Raw genomic sequence first — 24,983 nt, forward strand, 5'->3', positions numbered from 1 at the left:
GGTGGGTGAGGTCTGCAAAATGGGACGACCAGTTGCTGCTCCGCCTTAGACGCCTGGTTCAAAGTTGGCACAATCCTGTATTATGTGGAGAGTGATCAGAGGTCTATGAAAAGGGGAGCTGCCCATTAATAGTGACAATTGACTTTCATTAAGGGTTTACTGTCCAATTCTCCAAAAATGAAGCCCAGGTCAAGTCCCACCCTGCAACAGCTGGGGTCTAATAGAAGAATGCAGATCCTTGAGAGCTACCTAAATCCATGGAATCACAATGTCTAAGGGTGGGGCCCAGAAATCGGCAGTTAAATCAAGATCCCCAAGCCATTGTTATGCACACTCAAAACTTAAGCGCTGTCGGCTTTGCCTTTTATTTCTTCACTTTAACCTGAAGCTGGTACTGTTTTCATCTGTTTTTCAGGGAGGAAAGTGAGGCACAGGAAGGTTGATTAGCTTGCCAAAGCCACAGAGAACTACGCTTTGACCCAAGACCTATCTAGACGCGGCCCTTAGTCTTGAACACTGCAGTACTGTTATCTCTTATTGCTCAAGGATTTGTTCCTAAAGTACTTCAACAAGCACTGGACTCCGAGTTTGAAAACAGCCTGGGGGCCCACTGACTTTTGTCTGGTGACCTTGGACGATTCACTCACATTTTGATTTTTACGTCCCTTGCGGGTCGAAGAGTCCAACACACCCCTCCCTGCAAGGTTACTTGAGAGGCGGGGCGGGCGGGGCGGCCGGCGCGGGAGGGAGGCGATCGATGTCCTCGGCGCGCTGCGGCCTGTTGGATTGGCTCGAGCCTCTCCCGTCACGCCTGCCCCACTCCCGCGCGCTCCCGGGCCCGCCCCCGACGCCATCTTGGTCTAGGAGGGAGCGGGCCGCCCGCGTGAGTAAACCGCACGAGCGGGGAAAGTCGAGGTCTGGCTGCGCCCGGGGGCTGCGGGGCTGCGGCGGAGAGGACGCGGTCCTGACCTTCGTACGTGGCGGTAAACACTGGGGTCACAGTGCCAGGCTGTGGGGAGCCCTCTGACTGGCAGCCTCCGCCCCCTCGCGGCGAGATGCTCGGCTCTCCGGGTTTCTCCCGCCCCCCGCTGGTCACCTCCCTAGTTGAAAGCTGCCCGGGAAAGTGGTGGCGGGAGCGGGCCTGGGACGGAGCGCGGTGTGGGCCGGGGGCGTGCTGTGGGGCGCAGGAGGACTTTAGGGCCTTGATTTGCGCGCGGAGGTCTTGGGTTGTGGACGCGGCGGGGCTGTGAGGCCCGGGACGGAGCGCGGGTCTGGGCCCGGACTCGCCCTGGGCCGCCGCTGTGTGGCTGGCTGTTCCCTTCGGTCACTGGGTTTTCTGCTTTTCCGGTCCGTGCCTCAGGGTGGCCGACATGACGGCCCCGGGTCGTGGCCCCCTGGCGCCGCTGCTGGAGACTTTGGAAGATCCGTCCGCCTCCCGCGGGGAGCAGACGGACGCTTACCTGACTCTGACCAGGTGAGGCCCGCCGGCGGCGGGCGGCAGCGGGGGGCGCTCCGGAGGGTCTCGGGGGAGAGCTGGGGTGGGACATGCAAAATGAGTTTGCAACTCGAGAAGCTTGGCAGCTGTGAGGACGTCGGGGTGGCCGGCGAGTTGCGGGCATGTTGCGTGCTCGGTGACGTTCCCGGGTGTTGAGCGCTTGAGGCGTATGTTTGGAATGAGGAATCCTGCACACGTGTCTTAAGAGGGTAGGATTTTTTAAAGTTTGGAAGTGGGAATGCTTGGAGGCATCGTTTCCAGTGTAAACCGCAGATGTCGGGACAGTGTGGCCACTAAGCATTGTTTTTTTTCATAACGAGTAATAACCAGGGCTCTATTTTAATTGCGTATGGTTCACAATATTTGTTTTACTGCAAATCATTTTTTCAGCGCTATCCGTAGTAACTTGGAAATTGCTGGGAAAGGATAACAACTTGTACATAAACGATAAAGATTTAAAAAGTTTCTAGTAAATTTTTTTAAGTGTGCAAACGTGTGTACTGTGGACCCAGAAGTTATTCTAGGGTTTTTTGCATTTATTTGATGTATATTGTATTCGGTATTAAATATGTTCTTAAATATCTTCAATACTGGGTCAATTTGCCAGGGTTCTAACATAAGCTTTAAACAGATGATACATACAGGTATTTTAGATCTTTTTTAGTGTCTGCCAGTGACACAGACTTTGTCTTCTTTCTGCTTTTAAGTCGTATGACTGGAGAAGATGGAAAAGAAGTCATTACAGAAATTGAGAAAAAACTTCCTCGGCTATACAAAGTCTTAAAAGTATGTATTTCTGTTGCTTATTAGTTTTTTACTTTGGGAGAAAGTTTACCAGCTAACTCATAAAAACTTTGAATGTGAAACAAAATAAATAGCAGTTTTACAGTATTATTTGAGCACATACTTTATATCACCTGCTCTCAACCACTTTACATATTTTCTCTTGTCATATTGCAGAAGAAATTGGTTTAACTTGCCTAAAGTTGCCGATGGCAACTTGAGTCCAAAACCTCTACTCTAAATTTAAAAACAATGGTCAGAGATTATATAATGTTTTCTTTTGTAGGAATGTACTTCTAAGTAAATGATTCCGTAATTTTTTATCTACTCTGTAGGTAACTTTTTTTTGACCTCTCACTCTCAGTGTTACCTCTCTTCTGTGGTCAAAAATACTATTACGGTAATCTTTTTTGCTTGTTTATAGGAAGGTGGTAGGTAGTTTAACATCAAACTAAAGACTTAGGTTCTTGTCCTTACTTGAGTACGCAGTAGCTTTGTGACCTCCCTAAAAAACACCTTTTATTTTCCTTGTATTTAGAATGAAGAGGTTGTAAATCTCCAAAGTCCCTTTGAGCTCTTATTTTTATTACTGTTTTTGTGCTGTTAAACAGAAGTATTCTATCAACATGTTCATTGTACACTTTAACACGATTTCCAGTCTAAATGTCGAGGCATTGTAGGTACTGTCTACTCGTAGTATTGCTGTTACAGTCATCAGTTCATGTGAACAGGAACTTACTGTGGAGTAGTTCTTGGTTTAGTGATAGTATTATCAAGCAATGTTAATGTATTATTTATTCCATTTTTCTTCATTATCATGTTCCACATTCCAGCAATATTTGATGTGATGAAGACAGGCGTCTTCATAAATTTGATATTTGAGAGAATGTAAGATCAGGAACTCAATTACATGCTTTTGAGTCAAGTTGCACTGTAAATAGGGTTTGTAGCTAAAATGCCAGCTGAGTAATTATTTGGAGGCATGTTGGTGGTTAGAGATAAGGACAATCCACAGAAGTTTCTGTGTGAATTGTCAAAGCACTGTAAGGACAATTCCTTGGGAACAGAAGCCATACTAGGTAAAATATAACGTTTCTGTGTTATTGTTTAGGATTCTGCTAGTGTTGTGTCGAGGAACTCACAACATTCTCAAGACAAGACACACCACTGTTAAGGAACACTTACTTTCAAGCAATCTGTATTTAATAAAAGTGATCAGAAACATGCTAGCTTTTATTCAGGAGATAAAGTAGTAGCTTTCAAAGTCTTAAGTGTTTATAACTGGCTGTCTGAACTGATTGCTTTAAATACCCCATGGTTTGACTTTTGATTAATTTAAAAAGGAGTGCCCCAGGGAATTGTCCTCATTTGATTACTAAGGTTTGCTATTCTTCCTGCTTAAAAGTAACACTTAGTGAAGGATTCCTTGGATATCCGACTCAGAGAAATGGGAGTATTTGAAGATAAATCACTTTGGAATAGGAAATAGTACCTAGGAAGACAGTTACAAGTAAAAACGTGGTTGGTGGGTATAGCGACACTCTGATAGGTTTTGGATTTTACAGCTTTTTATATGCGTAATATGGGTTCAGCTTTGAATTACAGATAGACATGGATTCAAATTCTGTCTATGAAGTAGGGATTTTTTTTTCTTTGAGATTTTTAATATAACGTTTAAAGCTGGCACTTTCGATACTCAATTTTAAGTGTTACATTCCAACCTCTTCCCTCTAAGTGGTGTCACTCCACTCTAAAGTTAAAATGTCAGCTTTTGCCTTTGAGTTTTTTGCTTAACCTTTGTGGAAGGACTTCATGAAAGTGTCTTCAAGATCTCGCATTTGTTGGCTTCTCTTTGCTTTCAGGTGTGTGGAGATGTTTTTTTATCTTTAAGAAATGTTCTTCAGATGATCTCTAGTTTTCCTCTTCTTTGCTTGCTTAAGCTGTGTACCTGGTCTCCCGATCTTTTATAACTACTCTCAAAGATTGTTGATTGATAAAATGTAATTTGTTTTTAAATCAACTTTTGGTCTTTAAATATTGATTTAAAATTGCACTTGTTTGTGTTAAGTGTGATTTTGTTTTTGTAGACTCATATTTCCAGCCAGAACTCGGAGCTCAGTAGTGCTGCTCTACAGGCCTTGGGGTTTTGCTTATATAATCCCAAAATTGCCTCAGGATTATCAGGTAATTGAATATGATAGCATTTTTAGACTTACAATTTGATGATATTAAAAGTGCTACTAGTTTCTGACTTGTAGTTACAGGATTTGCTTTTGTGAGAGAATGTTTAGATATCATTGGAAGATTTCTTTTTACCTAGACATAGCTTTAACTTTGATACCATTAAAGTTAAAAGGTAGGCCTATTTAAAAATGAGTGCAAGGAAAACTGAACCTTCTTAAAGCACATCTGCTTTGGAAGTTAATAATAATTTAGGTGGTCAATTATTTTCTACAAGCATATGTACTGAGCAGCATGCTGAATTGAAAAGTTCTTTTACATAGTGGTAAGTGGGACAATTTGGAACTAACTGTGGTATTGAAAGCACAGGATCTGATGCTTTCTGAGTTTTCCAATAATCTTAATTGTTGTTCTGTCCTTAGTAGTAGACATTGTAAAGGAAACCCCGGAAAGTGATCTTTAGAGAAGGGATATCAAGAATGGGGTGGGGAATGTCAGAAAATTGTTACCATCTTTTTTTTCCTGAGAGAAGAATTTCTGCTTTCATTTTTATATCTAGAAATGTTAGCAGTCTAAAGCAGGTGTTCATTTTAAAGCAGTGTAGGATTCATAACCATCTTGCCAAAAAGTGTCTTGTATGTTCAAACCTAATGATACCTTTAGATTTTGTTTTTGTAGACTCATATTTCCAGTTTAATTGCACAAACTATCTGATTTGGAATCTGCTGTTTTCTCTGAATATGCCTTCCCATCTGACTGGATTTTTGTGTTTTGGAAAGAAGTTTGATAATAATACTGGGTCTCTGATCCTTCTCTCCACTGCATATGCATTTAAATTTTTTGACAGTAAAGAGTATGCTATTTTTCTCTAGTTTTGCATTTGAGATTTGAAAGGATGTAAACTATTTTACATAATTAAAAAGGTGCTTGTTTTTCAGAGACAAATATTCAAGAACTCCTTTCAAAATTGAATGATACTGTTAAGAGTTCAGACAAAAATGTACGTACGAGGGCACTTTGGGTGATATCTAAGCAGACATTTCCCAGTGAAGCTGTTGGCAAAGTAGTGAGTATGGTTTCTATGTATGTTTTCTTTAATCACACATCCAGTTTAAAAACCCTGGCTTATTTGATTTGTATTTCTTTGGTTTTATCTTTTAGGTATCCAGTATAATTGATTCATTAGAAATAGTATTTAATAGAGGAGAGGTGCATTCTGCTGTTGTTGATTATGAAGCATTAAATGTCATCGTAAGGTATGAGTCTCAGTGCTGTGCAAATTGGAAAATAGTTTCAGCAAATTTAGAATTTACTTCATGGAGTGGACTTACGGGACTAGAATATGAGTTAGACATTAAAGGAGGAGATACCTTTTAGACAAAAATCTCAAAAGTCCCAGGAAGGAGGAAGTAGATGTCCTAAGTTCCTGGGTATCTGTATTTTCACTGAGACAGCCTGGTTGTGCTGTGCTAACACAGTTCTGGTGTTAAGAATTATCCCTGTTAGAGATTTTCCAGAAGTTCAAAAAACAGTATGGACTCATAATTGGGCTTATGGGGGGTTGTTTAGGAAGACATTTAACAGTTGCCAGCCCCAGGTGGAGAACAGGAAAATCCCCTTTTCCCTCCACACCTGCTCATAATTGGATATGCCAACAGCAGACTCTGATAGGAATTCTTTGTTTTTCATTTGTTTACAGTTTTCTTTGTTGTAATTTGCTCTAACTACTTAGTGTTCTGATTCCCTGATTGCAGTGCTCACATTATGTGATGTTCTCTGGCTGCCCTCTCCTAGAACTTTGAATTTAATTGTATAAAAATAATTATTTGAAAAATTTAATCTGAAGACAAACTGTGTTCTTATTTTAAAATTTACATAAGTCATACAGAAATGTACAAACTATCAAGTAAAAATTAGATCTGTTTTTTGTGTAGATGCATGTATGTTTATATTCTTAAACATGAACCATACCATGCATATTCTGTGTGCTGCTGGTTTTCCTGGTGAGGTCAAACTAATTTATTGATTTTTCTATTATAGACTGATTGAACAAGCCCCAATTCAAATGGGAGAGGAGTCAATTAGGTGGGCAAAATTGGTCATACCTTTAGTGGTTCATTCTGCCCAAAAGGTACATTTGCGGGGAGCGACTGCTTTAGAGATGGGAATGCCGTTGTTGCTGCAGAAACAACAAGAAATAGCATCTATCACAGAACAGCTTATGACTACTGTAAGTATTAATTTGTGTAAGAAGTTTCTGGATACTGCATTGAAGGTTTCATATCACACTTAGGGCTCATATTGGTATAATTGCACTCTGATCTAGGAAGTTCCTTATTGAATTAAAACAAAGAATTGCCTAAGTTAGTGTAGGTACAATGCTCCTACATTACAGAAAGGAATGGTGCTTGTCTGTTCAGTGTTACTACTATCCAGGCATTTTACCCCATCCCCAGTGAATGGTGATTAGAAAGGATTGCCTTTCTAGAAAAGTGAGAGTATTAACTGATTCAGTGCTATTTGGGTTGTTACAGTATAATCCCAGTAGATACAAATTTAATGCACATAAGTGCATCTCCTGTACAGTTCCCTAATTTGCTGCATTTTTTAGATTTTTGAAGGTATTTATTGAGCACTTTTAATATGCTGGGCATTGTGTTATGCATTGTGAATATAGCAGTGAACAAAGCAAAATAATGTAGTATACTACCATTACAGAGAACCATTACAGAGAACAACAGGGACTGAGTCCAATCAGATGGGAAGGGTGAGATGCCATCACGGAAGGAAAAAGGATACTTGAACAGTGGTTTGAAGGCAGTAAAGGAGAACTATTTGTGTAATGTGGAGTAAGCTTATTCCAGGCAGGAGGGAGCCCTGAGAGCAAAAGGCCCTCTCTCCTGGCTGTGTACCTGGTTGATGTTCCGAGAAGACTGGGCGATGTGGTTGTGGAGTCAGGATAAGGAGTAAGGGATGATGTTAAGAGAAACAGGTCTTTGGGGGCCATTGGAAGGCATTCATTTGGTTTTCACTCTAGGTTATATTGAAAACCATGTATGAAGGTTTTGAATCCAAATTTGAATGACAATTGTGCTGATTGGGGTTTCTGTTAAAGGGATCACTCAGCCTATGTTGAGCAGTAATCCAGACAGAGAAGGGAGCTCTCCAGATTTTAAAACCTGAGACTTTGTTTATTTTTTAAAATCCAGGAGACCTTGTGGTAATACTTGGAATCTAATGAAGTAACTCCAGTGTCTTTGCAAATCTTTTTCTGTATGTTTAAAAATTTTTAACAGATTACACACAATTTGTAAATATGAACTAAAGTTTTCTTAATATGTCTATTAATCCATGAAGTTATTACTGTGTTTTTTTTACATTATTGGAGTAAGAAGTTAAAATATTATAATTTGAACTCTTAAATTAATGATAAGTATGCTGAAGTTTTTAAAGAAAAGTATATTGGGTTGAAAAAAAACTGAGTTGATGAATGGAAGAATGGCCAGCATAGTAAAATATTAATGGTATTTATATTTGGACATTTACAGGAAAACTTCCAGCTTTGCTGTATGTATGTCCTAATAAGACATTGGGAACAGCTATTTTTGGCTGAGACAATCAATTTGATACCACATTTTTGCCCCTTTCCTTGCTTTTGTTTGCAGAAATTACTTTCGGAGCTCCAAAAGCTGTTTATGAGTAAAAATGAGACTTATGTGTTAAAATTATGGCCTCTGTTTGTCAAACTTCTTGGGAAGGTACGTTCACAGTTTTCACATGCCATATACCCTTTCATTTCTTAACTTTACATAGTTACTGTCGGTCCTCATTCATGCATGCCATATGTTCAAAATTGACTGCTCACTAGAATTTATTTATGAACCCACCGTCAGTACTCGTGCTGTTAACTGTAGTCAGTTGCGGATAGGCAGAATGGCAAAAGAAGTCTTTGTCCCCTGGTGTGCTTGTTCTCAGTTGAGGTTAAGCAAGGTTATGCTCTGCCTTGTTACTTCAGGTCTCAGTGTCCATCAAACATATGTCCATTTCATGATCCATTTAGTGCCACATTCTTCACTTCTGCTTTTTCTTGGTGATTTCAGTTTTAAGTGGCCCCCAGAGTAGTGCTAAGGTGTGGTCTATGGCTCCTAAGCATAAGAAGGTTTATAATGTGCTCTAGGGAGAAAATGTGTGTGTTAAATAAGCTTTGTTCAGGCGTGAGTTACAGTGCTGTTGGCTGTGTTGAGTTCAGTTTTCATGACTCAACAGTATATATTAAGGAGTCTAAATACAAATAAGCATAAAACAAGGTTGCATGTTGATTGATGGAAATATGACCAGAGGCTCACAGGAGCTTTAGCCTTGTATTTTGCATGGGAGTGATGGCCAGGACTCACTCATAGTGTTTTGAGGTAACTTTATAAAACATAACTTTGGTGAATAATCAGAATCAACTGTATGTTCTGTCTTTTATTTTCCTTTATTATTTATTTTTAATAGACTTTTAAAAACAGTTTTAGATTCACAGAAAAATTGAGTAGAATAGTACTGAGTTCCCTTGTGTCCCTCCCCCATCCTCCCCACACAGAATTTTCCCTATTAATAATGTCTTACATTTATGGTACAGTATTAATATTAATGAACCAATATTGATACATTAATATTAACTAAGGTCCATAGTTATTTGGACTTACTTAGTATTTATCTAATGTGCTTTCTTTTCCAGGATACCATATTACATGTAGTTGTCTTATCTCCTTAGACATCTCTTGGCAGTGACAGTTTCTGGGACTACTTGTTTTCGTTTTTTTATTTTGGCATCATTAATACACAATTACATGAGCAACATTGTGGTTACTAGATTCCCCCCATTATTAAGTCCCTACCACATACCCCATTACAGTCACTGTCCATCAGTATAGTAAGATGCTATAGAGTCACTACTTGTCTTCTCTGTGCTATACTGCCTTCCCCATCCCCCTTCCTACATTATGTGTACTAAACATAATGCCCCTTATTCCCCTTATCCCTCCCTTCCCATCCACCCTCCCCAGTCCCTTTCCCTTTGGTAACTGTTAGTCCATTCTTGGGTTCTGTGAGTCTGCTGCTGTTTTGTGTATGTCCTATCTTTAAGTCAGGTTTTTTTTTGAGTGGAGGTTGTGTTTGGTTCTTCACTGTGGTGAGTAGATATATTTATCATAACCATCCTAAATGTACAGTTCAGTAGCATTAAATACATTCACAAATTATATAAACACCACTATCTGTACCCGAAACTTTTTTTTCCCCCATATGGTCTTTTTTATTTTTTATTTTTTATTAAGGTATGATTGATATACACTCTTATGAAGGTTTCACATGAAAAAACAATGTGGTTACTACATTTACCCATATTATCAAGTCCCCACCCATACCCCAATGCAGTCACTGTCTATCAGTGCAGCAAAGTTGCCAGAGATCCACTATGTCCCTTCTCTGTGCTACACTGTTCTCCCCGGGGGGTGCTACACTGTTCTCCCCGTGATCCCCCACACCATGTGTACTAAACATAATACCCCTCAGTCCCCTTTTCCCTCCCCACCTGCCTTCCCACACCACTCCCCTTTGGTAACCACTAGTTCATTCTTGGAGTCTCTGAGTCTGCTGCCATTTTCTTCCTTCAGTTTTGCTTCATTGTTATACTCCACAAATGAGGGAAATCATTTGGCATTTGTCTTTCTCTACCTGGCTTATTTCACTGAGCATAATGTCCTCCAGCTCCATCCATGTTGTTGCAAATGGTAGGATTTGTTTCTTATGGCTGAATAGTATTTGATTGTGCTCCATCCATGTTGTTGCAAATGGTAGGATTTGTTTCTTATGGCTGAATAGTATTTGATTGTATATATGTACCACATCTTCTTTATCCATTCATCTACAGATGGATACTTAGGTTGCTTCCATATCTTGGCTGTTGTCAAAAGTGCTGCGATAAACATAGGGGTGCATATGTCTTTTTGAATCTGAGAGGTTGTATTGTTTGGGTATATTCCAAGGAGTGGGATTCCAGGGTCAAACGTATTTGTATTTTTTGTTTTTTGAGCAACCTCTGTATTGCTTTCCACAATGGTTGAACTAGCTTACATTCCCACCAGCAGTGTAAGAAGGTTCCCCTTTCTCTGCATCCTCGCCAGCATTTGTTCTTAGTTTTTTCAATGCTGGCCATCCTTACTGGTGTGAGGTGATACCTCATTGTGGTTTTAATTTGCATTTCCCTGATGGTTAGTGATGTGGAGCATCTTTTCATGTGTCTTTTGGCCATCTGAATTTCTTCTTTGGAGTACAGTCTCTTATCCTCTGTCCATTTGTTAATCAGGTTGTTTGCTTTTTGGGTGTTGAGGTGTGTAAGTTCTTTATATATTTTGGAGGTACCCCAAAACCATCATGTTCAACAAAAACTTTATATATGTTAAGTAATTATTCCTTCTGACCCTCTTCCCTCAGACCCTGGTAAACCTTTATTCCACTTCTGTCTCTATTGATTTGCTCATTTTAGTATCCCACGTAAGTGGAATCATTCTTCTTGCCTTCTGTGTATGGTTTATTTCACTAAGTGTAACTTTTGCAAGGCCTATCCATGTTGTAGCATGTATTATAATTTCATTCCTTCTTTTGGTTGAATAATACTTCATTGTGTTGCATGTATCTTGTTTTGTTTGTCCATTTGTTGACTGACATTTGGCTTTTCACCTTTTGGCTGTTGAGACTGTTGCTGTGAATATTGGTGTAAAGGTATTAGAATCTCTGCTTTCAATTTTTTGGGGTATATATATATATATATGAGTGGAATTGCTAGATCATATGGTAGTTACTGAACTTTCTGAGAAACCTCCACATTGTTTTTCCACAGTGGCTGCACCATTTCACATGCCCACCAGTAATGCACTGGAGTTCCAATTTCACCACATTCTTGCCAGAGTTTGTTATTTACCTTTTCTTGGATAGTAGCCATTCCAGAAAATGTGTTGGGTTCGTCTGTAAAACTGGAACATTTTAATATTTTGACAATATGGTAAATAGTTCTCTTGATTATTGCAGACATGTAAGGCCTATTGGGTAATAATTGAGAAGCATCAAAGTAACGGTGTTGTCTACTCACCTTGAACCTGACTAACAATGTTGGTTTTTCTTATTGGTGTTGCAGTCTTAGTTTGTAGTCTTAAATGATTATAAGGAATTACGTGCATTAAACTGATGTCAGACTGGTAAGATTGCATTTATGCTTTCATCATTTTCAAGATCATTAGTTACCTGGGCATATTTCCCCCAAGTAACCTTTCTTCCTTCTGTCACAGGGCCAGATTTACTCATTTGAGTAGTACCCAAAGTTGTATATAGTGAGGAAGTTGTATATATTAATAGGCAAGGGTTACATTTATTATGTAATATATTCCATGGGTTTTCTTGTAACAAGTTCATTGGCCTAACAAGCTTCCATGTTTAGGTGGCTTTCACATAAAACAATTTCCAACTGAGCAGACTTTAGTCATCAGTGTCTTTCATGCTTTCTTCTCTCTTTCATATTCAAATAACTTAGTGTTTCTCCTTCCTGGGCATGAACCTTGGGTGGAGGTTTGTCCCATTTCCTGCTGCTTTCTCCTTTAAAAATTTAACCGTATTTGAAAATACCTTACTTAGCTCAGGACTGTCGCTCTGTGTCCAACAGACAGGCAGGTATTGTTCCTTGTGGAGATTTTTCATCCTTTAGTTTGGTGTTCTCTCTTCATGCAACTTGATAGACTTTTTTTTCATTTGTATTTTGTCAGTGTGCTGCTGCTATTCATTGTAGAACTTAGCCTTCAGACAAGTCATGGCTGCTGCCTTTGAACATTCATGAGCCTCTCAACTTTCTCTTCTACTCAGGATAATCCAAGTGATATCCATGACATTTATTGTATAGTTCAGTATTTATTTTGTGGCGTGGTGATGATTGTCCAGCTGCCTTGGTGCAAAGAACCTGTAAATTTTGGGGTCTCTAACAGCCAGGTCCACATAATCCATGACAGGAAAGCCTTTGCCAGTTTTTTCATTGGATGGTTTTTGGTAGTGGAGTTGTAGGAGTTCTTTATTCTCAATATTAATACCTTACCAGATATGTTATTTGCAAATACTTTCTCCCATTCTGTAGGCTGTCTTTTTACTTTCCTGATGATATCCTGGTGCACAAAAGTTTTTAATTTTGATGAAGACTATCTAATGTAAGTTAGATAAATTTTTTTCTTCTGTTTCCTGTGCTTTTGGTATATCCATAAAGTTTTTGCCAAATCCAATGTCATGAATCCTTTTTGTTTTCTTCTAGGGGTTTTATAGCTTTAGTTCCTAAGTTTCTAACTTTCATCGATTCTGAGTTTATTTTTGTGTATGGTATAAGCCATGGGTCCTGCTTTATGCTTTTGCATGTGAATACTCAGTTTTCCCAGCACCATTTGTTGAAAAGATTCCTCTTTACTATTGAGTGATCTTGGCACCCTTGCTGGAAATCATTTGACAGCATACGTGAGGGTTTAATTGTGGGATCTCTCTTCCATTGGTCTGTATCCTTCTGCCATTACCATATGTTTTAATTAATGACATTTTGTAGTAAGTTTGGAAGTCAGAAGTGTGAATCCTCCAACTTACTACTCTTTTTCAAAATTGTCTTAAACTATCTGGGGCTCTTTGCAGTTTCACAATTGAACTTGAGGGATTGGCTTTTCTTTTTCTGTGAAAAAGGCTGATGGGATTTTGATAGAGATAATGTTGGATCTATAGATTGCTTTGGGTAGTACAGACATTTTAATGATAACTAAATCCTCCTATCCGTGAACGTGGGATGGTTTCTAAACTATTTAGGTTTTTCTAAATTTCTTTCAGCAATGCGTCCTAGATTTCAGTGTATAAGTATTACTTCCTTGATTAAATTATTCTTGTTTGTTTTAGGTGTTAATTGTAAATGGAATTGCTTTCCTAATTTCCTGTTTAGAGTGTTCATTGCTGGTGTGTAGAAACATTTTCATGCATTGATCTTGTAGTCTGCAGCATTGCTGCATTTATTTTATTAGTTCCAGTAGCTTTCTTGTGAGTTCTGTTTTTTTTTTTATACAGCTTATATTCTGTTCAGTTTTTATGTTGATTACAGCCACTTGGACTGTTAATGTGTGATCTTTTTAAATATTTTTTCTTTGGATGCATTGTTTACTTGTCATCCATTTTCCCCTTAATTCTTTTTTCCTGTCTATTTCAGTGTTGTTTGGAAAGACTTGTTTATATTAGCTTCTGTGTTCAACATTTCCTATTTTTTCCTTTACGTATTATCTAATTTATTGATTTTTTTTTCATAGGGGTATCCTTTTTTGTGGGGGTATTATGTTAGTAAAACTTGGGATTCATCTTAATTTTAATGTTTTGATGTTCTGTGTTATACATTATTTGCTTCATGGAACTTTGTTTTGTGATTTTTAATTTGTGTGCATACAAATTCTGTACTAATTGAAAATTTTAAGGCTTTACATAACTAACAATGAATTAGGTAAATAAATAATAGTAGTGCCTATATATTGTTTCAGGCAGGTAAATAAATTTTTAATGGTTTTTCATTTTTAGACCTTGCATCGAAGTGGGAGTTTCATTAATTCTCTGTTACAGCTTGAAGAATTAGGATTTCGTAGTGGAGCACCTATGATTAAAAAAATAGCTTTTATTGCTTGGAAGAGTTTAATAGATAATTTTGCTTTAAATCCAGGTAAGTAGTATTCTAAAATTCCAATTTTCTATGAATTTTAGTTAACCAAGATGAAAAGACAAAGCATTTCTGATTATGTGTAGACTTTATATTGAAACATAATTTTGTTGAATGCTTTTGTTTTAAGGAAATTTTGTTTGCTCAGAGGAATTTTAAGTCTAGGCGCTACTGAAAATCAAAGTTAGTATAATTTGTTCTAAGCTATTCCAAAAACTGAATGAAGTGGCAAATAGTCTTTGGCTTTCTTAGTATGTTCCAGCACTTAGTTGAACTCTTAACATAATTCTCATTTAGTAATCACAGTAGACCTGAGATGGTATGTAGTATTCACTGTTTTAGAGAGATGAAATAATTTATCAAAGGTCCCAAAGTCTGGTTGGTAGATAATAGGAAACAATTGTGATTGCTGTGGAATAAAAATGTGGCTGATGAACTCTCTTCTTTCAGGACATTTAGAATAGTATTTAATAGTGGGTTAACATTAATATATAGAAGTGATTCCTTTTGATTACCTTAAGCTTATCTTCCTTTTGTGCAGTGGAGGTGTTTAATAAATAAATGAGAAAAAGTGTTTAGCCCAAAAGTGAGTTAGTATGAGTATCTGTTTAATTGGTTAGTCCATCTTAGTTATGATGCATACTGTGATGTTTACAAGATCTTTTTTAACTAATGTTGATTTCCTCTGTCAAAGACAATCTTTTTTTTTCTCCCCGTTTTAATGTGTTTTACAAGGTGATTATTTAAATCAACTGCAATTAACTTTTGTTGAAAATACTGGTAAAAGTGCATTGCCAGGCACAGATTTTGATTGGAGATGTCACCTTTTTCTTTCTTTTGCTGTTTATGAACTGGCAGTGTGAGATTATGTTTTGGGACTAAACGTGTTAGGATTATGTATAGTTGTGTGTTAAATCATGAAATAGGAGTGGCTTAAAGAAGATAAATAAAATGCTATCTCATTTGAAATATCTCCAAGAGCTGCAGAGTCTGCGACTAGTATTATGAATCCAGGAAATCATTAAGGCATCAAATGCCTTTCTGTTCGTCATCTTCAGTGTGCCTTAGTTATAGATGATTGGAAGGTGGTAGGGGAGAGGCAGGGAGAAAAGCAGAAATGACTTCTTTCCAGCAGAGCCAGCTATCTCTAAAGAGCATTCCAGAAATTCTACATATTCTTCCATTTAAATCTCATGGAGTAGAATGACCAAATGGAAGAGTAGATAAAGAAGTGAAAAATTGGGCATCCGTCACTTTCCTGAGGAAAGCAGGTCTTGTAACTAAAGGAGAATGGATTACTGCCTGGCATTTAGGAAATCTCTGCTATAGGGATATTAATTATGGATCTCCTCTATTAAGTAGGAGTTTAAAAATGATTATAAAGGATTTTTCCACAGTAGTCTGACTTTACTTTCTTGTTATGTAAATGTTAACTGAAAGCTAAATGTCAGAATAGTTTTAAGAAACACTGATGTATGCCATCCCACCAAATAGATGGCTTGATAGATGTTTCAAAATCTTTAAGACATTTTGATAAGTTACTTGAACATAAACTCTTATTTTATATATCTCCAGTCACACTCACATATAGTGTATGTTTGTGGTATAAATATTTTATTGAAAAAATTGAATTTTTATGCACAACTTTAACAACCTGGTTATTAATGTGGAATAGATCTTAATCTAAATGAATTTAGATTTACAAAATCTAATGGGACTAACAGTAATGTTTGATAAAATTCTAGTAAGTTTTAAAAATAACCAGTTTTGATAGAATGTAAAAATATATGGCACTTTTTAAAAAATCTGTGAAATGCACATAATGAAAATACTAAAGCAGCTTGGACAGTTTCTCTAAAACTTCAGGCTTTTTGTTGGGCTGGACAGTTTATGTAGGACTGCCTGTCTGTTATAGAAAGTGCAGCAGTATCCCTGGATGCCACCCAATAGATGCCATTAGCATCGTCCATACTTGCCTCAGCTGTAACAACCAAAAATATTATAGGCATTGCAAGATTCCCCTTAACGGGGAAATTGCCCTTGGCACACGGTATATAACAAATACAACATTCTTTTAATTGTTGCCTTGTAAGTGTTGTGGTGTAGCTCTACCAGCATTTCTGAAAGTGAAAATATTGGGAGAACCAGGAACAACTGGTGATTTAAAAAATGTTTTATTCCCCTGCTATGGTAAAAAAGACTTTAATACTCATTCTTAAAATTTAATCTTCAGCTCTTAATTTTTATCCATGTGCTTATTTTAAGAAATACTATGTAGTGCAAAAAGACTGAAGTTGTTAATGCAGCCTTTGAGTTCCATCCATGTGAGAACAGAAACTCTAGCACTAACAAAACTAGAAGTCTGGTGGTATTTATTGATAAGACTTGGACCTCAACTTCCTGCTAATTTTGAACAGGTAATGTTTTAAGTGTTGATTCACACTTTGGTGGGTTTTTTTTTTTTTTGTTTTAATGTGTTCTTAAATTCTTACCAATCTAATCTTCCCATGTTAATACTGTTTGTGTTACCAGGTCACTATAACATATGAAAGCTTTTTTCCCCACACATAGAATTTGAGTTGAGTAAAAAAAAAACATTACTGAAGTAGAAATCAAGTACTACACTGAGTAGATTTAAAGTGGGATCAATAATTTTCCTATTCCCCTTTTCTAGGCTACATACTGCTAAGAGTCATTTAATCCCATCATAGCTTTCCAATATAGTTACAGGCGATTTTAAAAATTAATTTCATGCCCATAAACCTTTGGTAACCACAAATCTAAAGCCTACAATGGCATAAGTACATATCTATTGATAATCACTCTAAATGTAAATGGACTAAATGCACCAAAAAGACATAGAAGGGCAGAATGGATAAAAAAAAAAAACAGGACCCGTCTACATGCTGCCAACAGGCTACTCATTTCAGACCCAAAGACATACACAGACTAAAAGTGAGGGGATGGAAAAATGTATTTCATGCAAACATTAGGGAGAAAAAAGCAGGAGTTACAGTACTTGTATCAGACAAAATAGACTTCAATGAAAGTAACAAGAGACAAGGATATTCCATAATGATAAAGGGGTCAGTCCAACAAGAGGATATAACAACCATTATAAATATCTATGCACCCAATATAAGAGCACCTAATTATGTGTAACAAATACTAACAATTAAAGGGGGAAATAGAATGCAATGCATTCATTTTAGGAGACTTCAACGCATCACTCCAAAGGACAGATCAACCAGACAGAAAATAAGGAGACAGGCACGAACAACACATTAGAACACATGGACCTAACACATCTACAGAACACTCCACCCAAAAGTGGCAGGATACACATTCTTCTTAAGTATACATGGAATGTTTTCCAGAATAGATCACATACATACTAGGGCATAAAAAAGTTATTAATTTTGCCAGCCACCTTTTCAGACCAGAGGTATGAAACTAGAAATAAATTATGCAAAGAAAAAAATTACCCTAAGATTTCAATCTCTGTGTGTGTGTGTGTGCATGTGTGCGTGCGTGCGCACGTGTGTGTATGTTTTCTTGGAAAGTGAATTGAATCCCGCACATTCATTGTCATAGTTTATTCATTGGCTAGATCTATCTGATAATGGAATGATTTTAGAAATTAACTTTAAGTCTTAGTTGTGCCTTTTAAAAACCTAACATGAGTCTGTCTACCTGTGTTACAAAGCTCAGGAAGATGTTACTTGCAAAAGTTTAATTACATGTATAGTTTTCTATCAAATTTAGAAAATATATAAAAAGTGCACAGCTATGGCAAATATAGGTGTAATACATTTTTTACATTTCCTAGTTTGTTTATAAAAGCTTGTGCATGAAAACAGCCAATAAAATTCGACATAGTAAAAGAATTTAGACTACTTCTTAAGGAAATTCAACAAAATTACACAAGATATTAAAAAATTATGGCAATTATGCAATTTATAGATAGTTTTCCTTTAATAATTTTCATCCCTATAGGTTTGTGTGCCCCTGATCCAAAGCACAATAAGTAATGATGCTAATGCGTCTCCTCAAGGCAGTTTATCTCGTATAGCTACTTCTCCTGGTTTAAATCCTATGACTCCTTTACACAAAGGTAAGAGGTAGACATACTTTCTTTTTTTAAGGCTTTGGGTGAAGGTTTTTTTGTTCATTGTTACATGAAATCACTTCAGAATTTGGGCTTCCTTTTCACAAAATCCATTGTATCTTCTTGTTGGTTTTCCATATGTTACTGCCTTATTTGCATTATTATAGTTGGAAAAGGTCAACTTTTTTCCACTACACGTTAGATGCATTACAAATGACTGTTGTAGTTGTTTCAGAACCAGAACATTTGAGCTATTGAAAACAGCAGATCATAACATATGTAAGAAATGTGGTATATACTGTTGAAAGAAAATTATTTGCTAGTTACTACTTTGTTAGCTATTCTGAGTCAGATTTTTATATCTAAGTTCCAGGAATCCTGCCTATTAATATTTCAAGGTATGGATGAATGCCTTTGTTTAAATATGTGAACATTAAAATTGTTTACAACGTAGTAAAAGATTATTTAATTAGGAATGCTACTATAGGCTTTAAACAAAACCAGCTTTTATTTGAGAAGCTATTAGAAAGGTACATTTCCTTGAAATGAAGTAAACAGAATATATTCATTTGGTTAGCTAATTTAAGCTTGCATAAATTAATCTTTTTTTTTTTTTTTTTTTTTTACAGGCACTTCCCCATACGGAACCCCTGTAACTCCCCGGATGAACTTAAGTTCCAGTTTTGGTGGAATGGCCACAATCCCCTCTATTCAACTCTTGGGACTTGAAATGTTGCTTCATTTTTTGTTGGGTCCAGAAGTCTTGAGTTTTGCTAAGCAAAACAAACTTGTATTGAGCTTAGGTACTTGTTTTAAAAATAGTTTCAATTTTAAAACAATTAAAATACAGTGTATTGGGGTGAGGAGAGATAATGTTTTACCCCAGCCAGTATATTCTGTAATTATGTATATAATAAGTATAAATCTTTTTAGCCAAAAACATGTCACATGACCTAAAATTTCATATTGAGAAATGTGTTTCGTAAAGCTTTGGTTATGCATAATTCCCTTTTTTTCCCTCACTTTTAGAGCCACTTGAACATCCGTTAATCAACAGCTCCTCTTTTTTCTCTAAACATGCAAATACACTGATCACGGCTGTTCATGATAGTTTTGTTGCAGTTGGAAAAGATGCTTCTGGTCAGTATTTAAGAGATTTTTTTTTTACTCTTTAAACTTATGTTTAGAACACTAAAATAGCAAATATTTATATATTGCCACCTCTTGGCTAGATTCTGCTGCAAGAGCTTTGCAAATAATTCATTTAATCATCACAGTAACTCTTACCTGTTAGTCCATTTTGCAGATGAGGACATTGCATTGTACAGAGAATTAAATGACTTGTGCAAAGTCACATAGTAAGCTATGGAGCTGTGATTCAAACCTCGATTCTGTAGTGCCTGCAGCTACACATAAACTTGTGTTTTATAGTCTATAAGATAGAAGAAATTTCAAAATTAAATAGTTTGTTACTCAACTAGTTGGGAAATTTTTTTCTAGTGGTTTTCTGAATGTTTATTTTTCCTTGTCTCAAAGTGAAAAATATCCAATACAGAGGACAAAAAAGAATAATTACCTTAAGTACATGATCTAATGTTAGTATGTTAACGGTCCTTTTATAAAACAACTTTCCTTAAACAAAAATGAGGTGATAGCTTCATAAATTATTTATAAGGTCAAGTATTATAAGAATTACATTTTAAATTATTAAGTTTTGCTCAGTTTATTTCTTTAAGGATGAAAGGAAGTCTTCATAGTCCTGTCTACATTGTTCTCAAATACTTAGGTTTTGTTTTGACAGATGCAGTTGTCAATGCTATTTGGAAGGAGCTAATTAGCTTGGTGAAGTCAGTTATTGAATCAGGTAAGCACTATAACTGATCAAATGATTTTTATAGCATGTAGAAGTGTTTGGCTTTTGTATTTAAAATCATCTTTTGAATGATTTTAATTTACATTTAGACAAAGTACTTCATTGATTTAGAAAAAAATTTTCATAGCTCTCCAAGTGTATATTTTTACCCCTAAAAATACTTAAGATTGTCTTATTACAGAATGTTTAATAGTTATTAAGTGTTACGTGAACCTTATGATAACCACAAACCTAAATCCTGTAACACACAAAAATTAAAAAGAGAAATCCAATCACTAAAGAAAACCGTCAATTAACAAGTATAAGAGAAAGAAACAGAGGAACTACAGAAACAACCAGAAAATAATAAAATGGCAATAAATACATACCTATGACTGGTAACCTTAAATATAAATGGAGTGAATGCACCAATCAAAAGATAGGGGTGGCAGAGTGGATAAAGAAATAAAACCTATCTGTATGCTACCTACAAGAGGCTCATTTCAGACCCAGAGACAGGCAGACTGTCAGTGAAGGGATAGAAGAGGTTTTTCATGCAAATAGGAAAAAAACAGTAGTAGCAATACTCATTAGACAAAAATAGACTTCAAAATAAAGAAAGTAACAAGATAAAGAAGGATGTTACATAATGATAAGCGATCACTGTAACAAGAGGATATAACCACTAATATATGCACTCAAGGTAGAAGCACCTAAATATGTATGACAAATAACTAACTGAATTAAAGGGGGAAATAATTGGGACTCATTCATTTTTGGAGACTTAACACCACTCACGTCAAAAGATCAAGAGAAAATAAGGATACAGAGGCACTGAACAGCACCTTATATCAGATGGACTTAACAGATAATCTACAGAACACTCCACCCAAAGGCTGCAGGATACATACTTTCTCAAGTGTACATGGAATGTTCTCCATAGATCACATGCTAAGCCCACAAAGAGCCTCATTAAATTCAGAAAGATTGAAATTGTATCAAGCAACTTGTCAGATCAGTGGTATGAAACTAGAAATAAATTACACACAAAAAAGCTCAGAAACACATGGGAGTCTAAACAGCATGCTTCTAAACAGTGGATCAGTGAACAAATTAAAACAAGCAATACATGGAGACAGAAAAAAACAGCAGTCAAAAATTTGTGGAATGCTGCAAAAGCAATTTTATAAGGGAAGTACATAGCAGTATAGGCCGACCTCAACACAGGAACAATCCCAAGTAGTCTAAACGCACAACTAAAGAAACTAGAAAAACGAAGTAACGAAAGTAAGGAGGGGTAGAATGAATGTTAGGGCAGAAATAAAGTAGAAAACAATGAAACAATAGGAAAAAGTCAATGAAACCAAGAGCTGGTTCTTTTGAGAAGATAAAATTGACAAACCCCTAGCCAGACCTGTCCAGAAAAAAGGGGGTCACAAATAACAAAACCAGAAACAGAAAAGGAATAGTTACAGCTGTCACAATGAAAATAGAGAATTTTATAAAAAATCATACTAATAAGTTGGACAACCTAGCAGAAAATGGACGAATTCCTTAAAAAATACAACCTTCCAACACTGACCTAGGGAAAAAACAGAATCTGAGAAAGACAAGTTGTAGTAATGAAATTGAATTGGTAATAAAAAAACTCCCAAAAACAAACTACCAGGACCAGTTGGCTTCACAACTGAATGTTCCCCCGACTTCAAGCTACGCTACAAAGCTACAATAATCGAAGAGTATGGTACTGGCACAAGAACAGACCCATAGATCAGTGGAACAGAGCCCAGATTATAAATCCCACACATACATGGTCAATTAATATCTGATAAAGGGGCCATGAATACACAATGGGGAAAAGACAGCCCCTTCCATAACTGGTGTTGGGAAAGCGACAACTACATGTAAGAGAATGAAACTGGATTATTGTCTTAGAACACAAAGGTAAACTTGAAATGAATCAAAGACTAAATGTATGATGTGAAACCATAAAACTCTTAAAAGAAAACATACGCAAAAATGTCTTGGAGATAAGCAAGAGCAATTTTTTCCTGGGCACGTGTCCTTGGGCAAGGGAAAATTGAAAACAAGTGGGACTACATTAAACTTTGAAAGCTGTGAAACAGATGATACAATCTGCAGAACAAAAAGTCACCCTACAGTATGGGAGATTATATTCATAAAGAATTCATTCAGTATGGGGTTAAAATCCAAAATACATAAGAGCTCAAAATGCCTCAACACCAAAAATCAAATGACCCAATTAGAAAATGGGTGGAGGACCTGAACAGACGCTTCTCCAAAGAAATACAAATGGTCAACAGGCACATGAAAAGGTGCTTCTTAATCACTAATCAGGGAAATGCAAATCAGAACCCCAATGAGATATCAATTCATACCAGTTAGTGACCACTATCCAAAAGACCTGAAGAAAACAAAAAACCTGATTTGTAAAGATACATGCACCCCTGTGTATATCACTGCATTATTTACTATAGCCAGGTTATGGAAGCAACCTAAGTGTCCATCAATAGATGAATGGGAGAGGTGGTGCATATATACAGTGGATTGTTACTCAGCCATAAAAGTATCCTGCCATTTGCCACCACATGGATGGATCTATACAGTATTGCACTAAGTGGATTAAGCCAGGAAGAGAAAGACAAATACCGTATGATTTTACTTATTTGTGGAATATAAAAATGAAGTAGAAAAAGGAACAAAACAGTAGAGTTAAAGACACAAAAGTGACAGGTATTAAAATGTTGGAGAGGCTGGTGAAGGTGGGTTGGGAGGGTGAGGGGAATAAAAGGGCACATAAATTCTCAAACCTAAGTTGGTCACAGGCATGGTAGTACAGCGTGGAGAATATTTGCCAGTGATTCTGTAACATCTTCCCATACTGACAGTAACTGTACTAGTAGGTTGAAGATTTAATAGGTAACTGTTGAATGACTGTGTTGTATACACCCCCTCTTTTTATCCTTTTGCTCTCTGCTGTTTTTTTAATAAGGTATCATTAATATACACTCTTAGGTTTCACAAGAAAAACAATGTGGTTAATACATTCACCCTTATTATCAAATATCCCCCCATACCTCTTTGCAGTCACTGTCTGTCCATCACTGTTGTAGTAAGATGCCAGAGTCCCTACTTGTCTTCTCTGCTACACTGTCTTCCCCGTGACCCCACACACACCATGTGCACTAATTATGATACCCCCATATTCCCTTCTCCTTCCCTTCCCACATGCCCTCTGCAACCGCTAGTCATGTCTTGGAGTCTGTGAGTCTGCTGCTATTTTGTTCCTTCAGTTTTACTTTGTTGTTATACTCCACAAATGAGTGAAATCATTTCGTGTTTGTCTTTCTCTGCCTGACATGTCACTGAGCATAACACCCTCTAGCTCCATACATGTTGTTGCGAATGGTAGGATTTGTTTTTTTTCATGGCTGAATAGTATTCCATTGTGTATATAGACCACTTCTTTATCCATTCATCTACTGATGGACACTTAGATTGCTTCCATTTCTTGGCTATTGTAAATAGTGCTGCAATAAACATAGGGGTGTGTATATGTTCTTGAATCTGAGATCCTGCTTTTTTTGGGTAAATTCCTAAGAGTGGAAATTCTGGGTCAAATGCTATTTGTATTTTTAGGTTTTTGGGGAATCTCCATATTGCTTTCCACAATGGTTGAACTAGTTTACATTCCCACCATCAGTGTAGGAGGATTCCCTTTCTCCGCAACCTCACCAGCATTTGTTGTTCCTAGGTTTTTTAATGTTGGGCATCCTAACTGGTGTGAGGTGATATCTCATTGTTCATATCCTCACCCATTTTTTAATCAGTTTATTTGCTTTTTGTGTGTTTAGGCATGTGAGTTTGTATTTTGTATTTTAATCCCTTGTCGGATGTGTCGTTTACAAATACATTTCTCCCATACTGTAGGATGCCTTTTTGTCCTGCTGATGGTGTCCTTTGCTGTACAGAAGCTTTTTAGCATGATGTAGTCCCATGTGTTTATTTTTGGTTTTGTTTCCCCTTGCCTGAGGAGATGCATTCAGGAAAAAGTTGCTCATGTTTATATTCAAGAGATTTTTGCCTATTTTTTCTTCTAAGAGTTACGATTTCATGACTTACATTCAGGTCTTTGACCGATTTCAAGTTTACTTTTGTGTATGGGGTTAGACAATCCGGTTTCATTCTCTTGTATTTAGCTGTCCAGTTTTGCCAACACTAGTTGCTGAATAGGCTGTCATTACCGCATTGTATGTCTGTGTCTGTGTCTGTTTTATCATATATTAATTAGCCATATATGCTTGGGTTTATATCTGGGCTCTCTAGTCTGTCTCATTAGTCTGATTACCTTGCTTTTGTAGTAGAGCCAGAAGTCGGGGAGTGTAATCCCCCCCAGCTTTATTCTTCCTTTTCAGGATTGCCTTAGCTATTTAGGGTCTGTTGTGGTTTCATATGAATTTTAGAACTATGTTTTCTAGTTCATTGAAGAATGCTGTTGGTATATCCATAGGGATTGCATTGAATCTGTAGATTGCTTTAGGCAGGATGGCCATATCAACAATATTAATTCTTCCTATCCATGAGCACAGGAAGTATTTCCATTTATTGGTATCTTTAATTTCTTTAATGAGTGTCTTATAGTTTTCAGGGTATAGGTCTTTCACTTCCTTCATTAGGTTTGTTCCTAGGTGTTTTTTTTTGTTTTTTGTTTTGTGAGAGGGCATCTCTCATATTTATTCATCAAATGGTTGTTAACAACAATACAATTCTGTATAGGGGAGTCAATGCT

At 36.9% G+C, this 24,983-nt stretch overlaps 1 protein-coding gene across 8 annotated transcripts in view; it reads left to right on the forward strand.

The window, feature by feature from the left end:
• The first annotated feature begins 731 nt into the window (after positions 1 to 731).
• RIF1 (replication timing regulatory factor 1) overlaps positions 732 to 24,983 on the forward strand; it is a 62,450-nt gene continuing 38,198 nt past the window's right edge. For 5 of the 8 annotated variants that reach the window (XM_036995888.2, XM_036995889.2, XM_036995891.2 and 2 more), the window contains exons 1-14: positions 732 to 973; positions 1,361 to 1,474; positions 2,203 to 2,281; positions 4,366 to 4,462; positions 5,398 to 5,525; positions 5,621 to 5,715; positions 6,500 to 6,689; positions 8,125 to 8,217; positions 14,078 to 14,216; positions 16,479 to 16,630; positions 18,210 to 18,327; positions 18,951 to 19,124; positions 19,351 to 19,461; positions 20,123 to 20,185. In XM_036995888.2, the coding sequence (XP_036851783.2) occupies positions 1,371 to 1,474; positions 2,203 to 2,281; positions 4,366 to 4,462; positions 5,398 to 5,525; positions 5,621 to 5,715; positions 6,500 to 6,689; positions 8,125 to 8,217; positions 14,078 to 14,216; positions 16,479 to 16,630; positions 18,210 to 18,327; positions 18,951 to 19,124; positions 19,351 to 19,461; positions 20,123 to 20,185 (1,543 nt within the window). In that variant the 5' untranslated portion in view covers positions 732 to 973; positions 1,361 to 1,370. Of the gene's footprint in view, positions 984 to 1,360; positions 1,475 to 2,202; positions 2,282 to 4,365; positions 4,463 to 5,397; positions 5,526 to 5,620; positions 5,716 to 6,499; positions 6,690 to 8,124; positions 8,218 to 14,077; positions 14,217 to 16,478; positions 16,631 to 18,209; positions 18,328 to 18,950; positions 19,125 to 19,350; positions 19,462 to 20,122; positions 20,186 to 24,983 lie in introns of all 8 variants that reach the window. The other 3 variants (XM_036995882.2, XM_036995886.2, XM_036995883.2) reach the window with 2 other exon arrangements.

Source organism: Manis javanica, chromosome 7 (genome assembly GCF_040802235.1).
Source record: "Manis javanica isolate MJ-LG chromosome 7, MJ_LKY, whole genome shotgun sequence".
Taxonomy (NCBI): domain Eukaryota; kingdom Metazoa; phylum Chordata; class Mammalia; order Pholidota; family Manidae; genus Manis; species Manis javanica.